Here is a 10395-nt window from a genome sequence, read left to right as displayed (position 1 = left end):
TCCAACAATTTTTGGAAGCCAATTGGCGAAAGAACTGGAGATGTGGAAACAGGATGGCCCTAAACCTGCTCATCTACTTCTACGGTATGTAGACGACATACTGATAGTGACGGAAGAAAGACCAGCGTGCATAAAGGTAACTGTTGACCTTTTAAACTTTCTGGGGCTAAGCGGATACAAAGTTTCCAGGACTAAAGCTCAGATAGCAAAACAAACTGTAATATATCTGGGTTTTGAAATGTCACAAGGGCAAAGACAACTGGGGACAGATCGCAAAGAAGCAATTTGCAGTATTCCGGAGCCAAAGAATACCCACGAGTTGAGAACATTTTTGGGAACGGCTGGGTGGTGTCGGCTGTGGATAATGAACTATGGTTTGCTGGTTAAGCCATTATATGAAGCTCTTAAAGGTCCACCATTCGAATGGGGTCCAGACCAGCGAAGAGCCTTTCGAAGCTTAAAACAAGCTTTGATGGCAGCACCAGCCTTGGGACTTCCGGATTTGACCAAAGACTTCCAGCTGTTTGTATACGAAAGACAACATATCGCCTTGGGAGTGCTGACTCAGAAGGTGGGAAGTTGGAAACGACCAGTGGGATATTTTTCCAAACAACTGGACTTTGTAAGTAAAGGCTGGCCTGCTTGTCTGAGAGCGGTTGCAGCTACTGTGATGCTAATACAGGAGGCTCGAAAATTGACTTTGGGAAGAACGATGGTGGTATATGTACCACACGTGGTGATATCAGTGTTGGAGCAAAAGGGGGGTCATTGGTTATCCCCGAGCAGAATGATAAAATATCAAGTGGTTTTGATGGAACAGGATGATGTAATATTGAAAACCACTAACCTGATTAATCCTGCAGTCTTTTTGAGTTCAGTACAGGAAGAAGGACAACTGGAACACGACTGCCTGGCTACCATTGAATATGTGTATTCCAGTAGGGAGGATCTGAAGGATGTACCTTTGGACGATCCGGACTGGGAATTGTACACTGACGGTAGCAGTTTTGTCGAAAACGGAACTCGCTACGCAGGATATGCGGTAACAACTGAGAAATCTGTTATAGAAGCAAATGCTTTACCCAACACCACCTCAGCTCAGAAAGCAGAACTGGTAGCTTTAACCAAAGCCTTGGAATTAAGCAAAGGGAAGAGAGTGAACATCTGGACTGATTCAAAGTACGCATTTGGTGTGGTACGTGTCCATGGAATTTTGTGGAAAGAGAGAGGATTATTATCCTCGCAAGGATCAGATTTAAAATATAAAGAGGAAATCTTGCATCTGCTGCAAGCAGTCCAAAAACCGACTGCAGTAGCAATCATGCACTGTAAAGCACATCAATCAGGAAGTGCGAAAGAAGCTGTAGGGAACAGGCTAGCAGACAGGACAGCTAAAAATATAGCCAAAAGAAATGCCTGGCAGTTGGCGGTGATTCCTACTAAAACCGTTACACTACCAAAAGAAAGGCCTAAATATTCAGAAGAAGATGAGAAATTAGGAAAATTATTAAATGCTAAGAAAAATCTAGCAGGGCGGTGGGTTACTGCAACAGGCCAAGTAATAATTCCGCCATTGTTGATGAGGGAGATAATACAGACAAAACATAAGGAATGTCACTGGGGAGCAGAGGCATTAGTGCCTTTATTAAGGAGACAAGTACTGTCATTAAAGATGCTAGAGATGGCTAAGATGACAACTGCAAAATGTGAGATATGCTTGCAAAACAATCCAGTAGTAAAGAAAAAGGTTCGAATGGGAAAATTAAAATCAGGAACAGAGCCAGGAGACTATTGGCAAATAGATTTTTCAGAATTGCCTCGACAAAATGGGTATCGGTACGTTCTGGTAGGGGTTGATACTTTTACAGGATGGCCAGAAGCCTTTCCTTGTCGCACCAATCAGGCAAAAGAAGTCATTAAATGGTTGCTGCAAGAGATTATCCCGAGATTTGGAGTACCAATTGGAATCTCCTCTGACAGAGGTCCCCATTTTCTTGCAGAGGTGGTCCAAGGTGTTAGCAAAATTCTGGGAATTACCTGGGATTTGCATACACCATGGAGACCACACTCTAGTGGAAAAGTGGAGCGGATGAATCAAACAATGAAAAGGCAAATTAGTAAAATATGTCAAGAAACCAATTTGAAATGGCCCGAAGCGCTCCCATTGGCTCTTTTACGAATTCGGGTTCAACCAAAAAGTGGAACATCAGTTAGTCCCTATGAGCTATTGTATGGGAAACCTTATGAATCTCCAGAGCCAAATTTGAATATGCATTTGAAAGGGAAACAAGATGTCTATACTTATCTGCTTTCTTTAGGGAAAAGATTAACCGCACTTTGGAGTGCGGTTCTCTGGAACAGACCTCTGTCTTTGGAGAATCCAGTGCATGATTTCCAACCAGGCGATTATGTCTATGTGAAGACGTGGACTTCTGAACCTCTCCAGGAACGTTGGAAAGGACCCTTTCAAGTACTTTTGACTACTTTCACTGCAGTTAAGATCGCCGAATCTGATGCACGGATTCATTATACCCGAGTAAAGAGGGCTCCAACACCTTGGCAAGTTGTAAATAGGGATCCTAAAACTTTGAAACTAACTCTGAGACATGTCTAATCATAAGTATTATCCTGAAACTCTGGGAAAATGGATTCTAATCTGGGGAGTAATGTTGGTGGGAGTTTGGTCAAAAGTTGTAACTGAGTCACAAACTGAATGGATAAAAGGGACAGGTGATGAACAGGTGATATACCTTCCAAAGAAATCCCAAGAGGAAAATTTGATGGTAGGATTGATCAAGGGATTTGCCAATTTACAGAATCTAACACAAATTACCGCATGTTTACCCATACCTAGAGCAGTCGGTGAGTCCATCCCATGGGGAATTCTAACGATGAATCTGACTAATTTGGAACATGGGGCAGATTGTGAGAAATTAATGAATCCTCCTCCTATTAATGACAGTTTGATGGCAAGAAATATAACTCGATCGATTAAGGAATGGAAATGTGATGCAAAAGAAACAATTAGTTGGGACTCAATATGGACAATGTCCATACTATCTCGATTCCAATATATGGCCAAAACTTCTTGGTGTTTTACTTGGGATGGCTCAATCTTTACAACCTGGCCACTAGTAAATGACAAAGGGACCACATGACGAGAAAAGGAAAGTCAAGTGTCCTGGTGGAAATGTGAGAAAATATACGATTGTAGTACTAAAGACGTAGCAATTCAGGAGATTCCCCCTTTAGCCGCAGCCCTGAAATATGGTTGTCTGTGTAGAGGACTTAGAAATGACCTCCAATTGACAGAAACATTTAAACCAAAAAGGGGAACGTTCTTTAGTTGCAGGAGAGCTACCATTCGAAGCCCAGGACACTTAGTTTGGGCAATGAGTGATGGAACCTGGACGACTCATTTACCTATGGATGGAAAGGTAAAGCAAATTACTTTAAGAATGCCAACATTATGCCCGCTTTGGAAAAAGGCTCCTTTTAAAGGACCCTTAGAAAATTTGAGGATAAAACGAGTAAAAAGATCGGAAGAAGGTGATGATGAATGGAATGAACCCAGTACTGGAGTCAGAATTGGTTGGGCCCTAGAATCCTTGTTAACCCCTTTGGCCATATATAGAAATCGAGAATGGTTATACCAACTAACAGGGCAGGTGGAGAAATTGGCTAATGTGACAAGAAAAGGATTTAGAGATCTAAATCTACAATTACAGGCCACTTCCAAAATGACTTTACAGAATAGGATGGCTCTGGATATGCTTTTACTCAAAGAACATGGAGTGTGCGGATACTTAAGAGACAGGATAGATCATTGCTGCATACACATCCCAAATGTGACTCAAGATGAAGAAAAGCTGTGCTTGGAAGGACCCGGAGGCTGACACAGAGACAAGGATGTGTGTGATGCCTGCGTATGTACTCATATTGGACGTATCAAAATCCTTGACAGGTCTAAATTCCTCTCATATACACAAGTGTAGGACGTTTTACAAGGAGCCCATACCCTAGATTTTAGGAAACTGCATAAAAACAATTCCAGAGCCAGACTCTGCGTAAAGCTAGCCCCCGGGCTCTGCAAAGCCAACCACTCTCATCAGCGGCTAACAGATGAGATACTCTTTGGAGAGCCGTGCTGCCCAGACGCCCAGGCAGGACACTGTGACAAGCTTTTCCAGCCGCCGCTGGCCTGCATTCCCACGACTGCAAATGCAGGCAGGTTGGCTTTACTGCTGGGGCTGCATCGGTTTTCTCTTCCTCATGGCAGGAACGCACGCACAGCTCAGCACAAGCCCCCTCATGTCACTTTATGACGAGACGGGGGCAACGACCTTAAGAGCCACACGGCACTGCATGCCTGTTTTCCATCCTCCTACTCTTGCCCAAGACACTCTGCAATCAAAGGGCAACTCTGTCGAGACGAAGTCAAAGAGGGAGGCCCGGGGAAGGCTGAAATTTCAGCCGGGCACCCACCATTCACTCGGCTGCTGCCCCACACGGCCCTGAGTTTAAAGCTTTTCATCCTGTGAGCGTGGTGCCGGGAAGGCTTCTGCATCAGCAGTTGCCAGCCACTGGAAATGCTGGGGGTTCCCCGTGGAAATGGCGGCGGGGGGGGTGGGGGGGGGCGATGAGCGACCCCACGGGGACCTACAGCTCGGGGCCGGCCCGGACTCGCTCGCCAGCCCCAGCGCCCCGCGCTCCCGCCCGCTGCGCCCCTCGCGCTCCGCCGCGGCCGTTGCGCCCCCGCGCTCTCCTCGCCTCGCGCCCGCCTGTGGCCGTTACTCCGTTGGCGAACATGGCGGTGCCGACACCGGTCCTGGTGCTGCTCCCCGCCGTTCTCGCCGGTATCGGGCGCACGGCGCCGGGGCAGTGGAGGTCTGGGGGAGGCGGGGGGACCGAGCCGGTCCTGGGGAAGCGGGTCGGTACCGTGCTCCGTCCGGTCCCATCCGCAAGGAAGAGGAAATCTGAAGCGGTACCGGGCACTGGCCGGCTTAGGGGGCGCGGGCGCGGAATCTAGGCCGGTGACGGGCATGAGCCATCCGGCGGCAGGGTGGGAACCGGCACAGGACGGTGCCGGACACCGGCTGGTCGGGGGGTGCCGGGACCGGTAACGGACACCGGCTGGTCCCGGGAGCGAAGCGGGGGGGGTGGGGCGGGGGGAATCCAAGCGGGACCGTGCGCCGTTAACGCCAGTTGTTCTCTACAGGGCTCCTCTCCTACTCCGACGCCGTTGCCAGCTTCCCGGTGAGTGCAGCCCGCCCCGCCGGCCCCGAGAAGGACGATCCCACCCGGCCTCCGGGCGCAGGGCGGCCCCTTCCCCAGGGCCCCGGGCCTGACGCCGGGCAGGAGTGCCTGGCCCTGGCTCCAGAGCTGCGGGGCAGAGCAGGGGTCCCGGAGGGGTGGCCTGGCTCCTCCCGAGGAGGAGGGTAACGGCAGGTGAAACCTCCAGAGCCAGGCCGCCCCTCGGGGACCCCTGCTCAGCCCCAGGAGATGCCCAACAGCTGAGAGACCCGGGGCTGTTCCCACCCCCCGCCTGCTGGGGGCAGTAGCACACGTGCCTTGGCGATTCCCACCTCTTACCAGCTCAATCTGTGGTTGCCCCTTGCAAGGACTCGCCGTCCGTCCATCCCTCTGACGTTAAGATGTCAGAAGGAGCTGTGTTTTCTAGCACGCTTATGTCCTGACACCACAGCTGAAGCCATGCTAGGCAGTAGAAGCCAAGCCGCAAGTGATAAATTCCCATAAGAACGTGAAAGATAATGTGGCACTTGATAACGCCGTGCCAACTCCTGTTGAGCGCTCCTTTCTGTGCATAAGTGTGCCAGTATTCTTCAGAAGTTCTCAGATCAGAAGCTGCTGATCTGAAAGGGCCCAAGAGGCCTGTTTCAAACAGATTATCTTAGACTTCTTATGTACCTATCTTCCCCAGCCTGCCTGCCACAAGTATAATGTGTCTGGATGTACAAGGCAGTACCGTCCAGTTTGTGGGACCGATGGAGAGACCTACTCAAACGAGTGTATGCTCTGCCTTTCAAACAGGTAGTCACTTAACTGACATCCTAACTTTCCCTTCCCTATATGCAAGCAAAATATTCACCCACACATCCCAATTAACTGATAGGTTATTGGCTTTGCATCGTTCACACTCTGTTAAACTGCAGTTTTACCAGTGTCTTCTCAACAGTCAATCCCTTGCAACAGCTTTTATCATGGTACCTGTAAACGGCTTAGGTTGGTTTCAGTTAGCTGGGAGTATTGAATATTTGCTTTTGTAGTTCTTAAGGAGAAGCATCTCAGAGGAGTGTTGCCTGTCATGTTCATGCAGTACCATGTTGCCATTAAATAAAATGCTGGACTCTTCCGCACTCCCCATCAGAAAACATGAAAGATCTCACCCAAAATGCAGATTTTATTCCATAATGTTTACATTCAAGATCCAGTCTCCTATATTTCCTTTCACAGAGAACAGTAAGAATGCCAGATGTTAGGAGAAAATACTACTTAGCCATTCAGATTGTTTAAAAATCAAGAAAAGGATCTCCTAATATTTGAGAGAGCGTATTTTATTCTTTAATAATTTAATCATTTTTTAAAACAAATTGAAAACATACAAAATCAGTACTTAATGAGCATTGTTACCCCCCATTACGATGGACTGGAAACATCTATAGAGCATCCTCCCAGTACAAACTGAGAGGAACTGCTAATGAATTGAATTGGATGGTGAAAGGAATTTATATAAATGAAATAACAGGATTTCTGTTTCCAGCAGAGGGAGGAAGTGGAAGTAGCACAACAGCAGTGACAGGCATTTACAAAATTACAAATAGACAGATCTCAAGAAAGGGAAGTCTGAAATATATTCCTGACTTTGGGCTGAGGGAAAGATTAATTGAGACTAGATAATTTACAAAATTCAAATTGCCAAGACAGAGGAAACATAGGCCAGAATAAGGAAAGTATCAAAGGTATCAAAGAACACATAAAGAAATAATATTTTGAAGAAGGTGTCAAAGTACGTTTAAAGGTATGCAGATCTGCAGAGTTTGGTAGCATTTTCACGAGAATACATCACAAACTATCCAAGCAAATGACAAATTGCAAAGAGAATTGCTAAGCCTACAATCTGGAAAAAAAACCCAGGCAATCAATGTGGGTTTTGTGTGTTGCACAGATTGCACACACAGTATAATCTGTGAAAAGGGGCAAAAAGAGGTGCTGGCATGTTACCTATTAGAAGCCTACCCATCTTTGCTGCCTAGGACGATGTTGGAGTGAGTTACTAAGAGACTGACTTGTAGACAGCCAGAGGTAAAAAACAGATTAAGCAAAGCCGATACAGATTTGTCAGAAATAATCCAACCAAATCTGTGAGATTTAGTTTTTTTTGGCAAGAGTAGGAACTTTTTTAGCAGAGTAGGAAGCAACAAAAGTGTGGCTCCATGACATGAGTAAAGTATTTTACATAGCTCCCCTTGATGTTCACATAAGAAGACAAATAGTTATTTAGCTGAAATTGTTAAAGAATGAAGTCACAGCACTTTGAAATGCTGTGGTTTAAAAGCAGTGATCAGCGTTTTACAGTCAAACTGGAAAGAGCTATAAAGTGGTATTTCCTTTAGGTGTGGTACATAATTCAGTATTTTTGTAATGAATTGGATATCCAAAACAAGACAATAAAAATTTGCAAAATAGCAAGAGATACAATGATCTGTGCAGGACAGTATCAAAATTCCCAGGGATCTGGAGAAATGGACTGAAATCAGTACAATAGAAGTCAAAGAGAAGTGCTAAGTATCACACATAGAGAGTGCAAATCATTGTTGTGGAAATATAGACAGGAGAGCATCTCAGTGTATTTGATCCTTTCTCAGAGCAGAATGATGGGCTTTGAGATCCAACCTTACATTTCTAGGACGTTTTGATCTTTAGGCATGATCCCTCCATTCCAGATGGGTGCATGGCAGATTCCTGATACAGCACTGCACATAGCACAAAGGGTTCTCCAGGCAAATCTGTTTATTTTCACTCAATTCCTTAAGTAATCCATGATGGGCCTTACATCTTATTAGTATGAGACATAATGTACATGTTTTCTGTGAAACGTGGGCTTTAATCCAGTTACACACACAAGGTAGATTTTTGTCTTAACCATCTTTTTTGCTAGTATCTTACATGCTCAGAAACATGCATTTTGATCTGAAGGAGCACAAGGTGATCAAATACTATCCTGATTTTTTTTCCTTTAATAATTCAGTAGCTGCCATACTCAGTAGCTTTCTAGTTCAGTCTGGAGTTGTTGTTCTATAGTGTTTGACTTGGCATGAACACAACAAGGATAAAACACTTGGAGCAAAGCTGCAGCACAACCTTGCCCATCCTGGTTCTGCAATGCACCATGTTAACTGTAAGACCAAAGCTGATCTTCATCCCTACCTTTTTTTTATTATTTTTAAAGCTTAGATCTAACCCATTTTAAAATGGGTGCTAGAATGCAATTCCCATCTCTTCCCCACTTTGTGTCCAGTAGCAGTGACAACAGCTGATCTTAGTTTAAACCTAGTCTGGCAGCACTACAGGCACGTCTTTGGAAACAGATGCAGCAGCTTAAGCTGCCGCTGCAGGGTTTAGTGTAAGGGCTGTCCTTCTGCCAGAACTTTTCCTTACATCTTTACATCTGTTTCACATCCCCTGAGCTTGATTTTTCCTTTCATATTTCTAATCTGCTCCACTACCTTCTGGTTAAAAGATCCTTGATACCACTATTAGTACAGATTGTCCCTGCTTTTGGGTAATTGCAAGCCTCTTGAATTTCATGAGGAGTAAACCAGCTTGATTCTATTAAGATAGGGAAGCAAACTGAAGATCTAGGGCAGTTTGGATTCTATCACTTTCTTTTTGTATCTGTACTTGCTTGGTAAACTGAGATTTGTAACTGGAGCACCCCAAAGTACCATGTATGGGACTTAAAGAAAAAAGTCTGATGTTCCCAAACTAAGGGAGACTTGGCTAAAATTTCCTTAAAGAAAATTCCAGCATTCAGAGAACCACACCCTCAAATTTTGGTGAAGCCTGGGATGCAGAGATGCATCAGGGTGCATACTGTTCCCACTGAATTCCCAAGTGAAAGGGGGAAATTTTGTAAGCAGTAGAACTGGTTCCCACTTCAGAGACTGTGACATTTGACTTGCCTAAGTGCTTTGTAATGGACACAGTCCTCATGGCGGGATTTGCCATGTGGTTTGATACTTCTCAGATTTGCAGATGGCTTTATCAGGTTTTTACAAGTAACAAAGCCTGAAGTGAGGCTGTCTCTGGTAAGTTACTTGCTCTGTGTGTATGATTCATAAATCTTTGCATCACAGTTACTTTGCAGTAGTGTTTGCCATAAGTGGTGCAATTAAATGCATCGCTGCATGTAACTGAACACATAGAAAGACATGAGCGAGTCCTCTTTATGAAATGCCTCTGTTAAATCCAAGTCTAGTGCTTCTCTTCTAAAATATTTTTGTTCTACTTGCAGTGAAAATAAGAAGGATGTCCAGATTTTCAAGAACGGAATATGCCAGCCAACTGTCAAGAAAATGAGACAGATGTAGGCAGTCCAAATGGCAACAATGCCTTGAATGTACTTTCTGTGTAGCCTGTCTTAATAAATAAGTTTGCCTGTTTAAACAAAATACTGTTCCTGTATTAAAAAGTGTTTATAAACATAGCCATAATACACTTATAACTTGAACCGCAATTTATTTTCTCATGCAAGATAGATCATAGGGTAAGAAAGAGATGTCCTGACTGTATACCAGTAGGTCAGTTTTTTGGAGAAGGAAATGAATGGGTACCCGGTGTCACTCCCACAGCAAACCTGGGAGGCCCCAGCACCTCCACTGTGGGCAGTGCTGGCAGCAGCAGCTGCTTGTTGTTCCTGGGAGGATCTGAGATCCTGGGGAGCCACCGGAGGGGTTTCCTGTGGCGGCTAACAAAGCCTGGTGATGGCAGCCTGACGTACCAAGCCTCTGCCCCTGGCTCCCTGCCTGCAGGTTCTGCCAGCCGAGGGCAGTGACCTGGGCACCCTCTGCTCCTGCCCCAAGTAAGGGCTGTTTTGGAGTGCTGGAGGCACGGGCAGGGGGCACACAACCTTGGCTTCTACCTTTGATCCAAGCCAAGTGGCGCCTGCTCTAGCCTCGGCCCCGGACAATGCCTGTGTCAGGCTTTGCTGGGCAGTGGCAGCACAGGCAGAGATGTACAGCACACTTCATGCCTGATGAACATTTACAGGTCAGTGACTTTGGTTTTGAAAAACAAAAATGCTTCCGTCTTTAAAGGGTTCCTTTAAAGGGTCAAAGCTATCCTTGTCTCCCAGTACATGCCTGCTTTCATCTC

The 10395-nt window shown here is 45.6% G+C and overlaps 1 protein-coding gene across 1 annotated transcript; it reads left to right on the top strand.

The window, feature by feature from the left end:
• The first annotated feature begins 4807 nt into the window (after positions 1-4807).
• On the top strand, positions 4808-9611 carry LOC147600930 (trypsin inhibitor ClTI-1-like). Its single transcript, XM_086747658.1, has 4 exons — positions 4808-4856; positions 5219-5256; positions 5942-6051; positions 9536-9611. The coding sequence occupies exons 1-4, from the start codon at positions 4808-4810 to the stop codon at positions 9609-9611; spliced, it is 273 nt and encodes a 90-aa protein (XP_086603784.1).
• Positions 9612-10395: the final 784 nt, after the last annotated feature.

Source organism: Chlamydotis macqueenii, chromosome 4 (assembly GCF_036417535.1).
Source record: "Chlamydotis macqueenii isolate bChlMac1 chromosome 4, bChlMac1.mat, whole genome shotgun sequence".
In the NCBI taxonomy this organism is placed as follows: Eukaryota; Metazoa; Chordata; class Aves; order Otidiformes; family Otididae; genus Chlamydotis; species Chlamydotis macqueenii.
Note: the sequence above shows the minus strand (reverse complement) of the source record. Positions and strands in the feature narration are given on the sequence as shown.

What these genes read in the sequence shown, in the direction of transcription:
- LOC147600930 (XM_086747658.1), top strand. Translation starts at nt 4,808, where the DNA reads ATGGCGGTGCCGACACCGGTCCTGGTGCTGCTCCCCGCCGTTCTCGCC. An exon ending in ACGCCGTTGCCAGCTTCCCG is followed by an intron (nt 5,257 to 5,941) that starts GTGAGTGCAGCC and finishes TATCTTCCCCAG; the next exon opens with CCTGCCTGCCACAAGTATAA. An exon ending in ATGCTCTGCCTTTCAAACAG is followed by an intron (nt 6,052 to 9,535) that starts GTAGTCACTTAA and finishes TTCTACTTGCAG; the next exon opens with TGAAAATAAGAAGGATGTCC.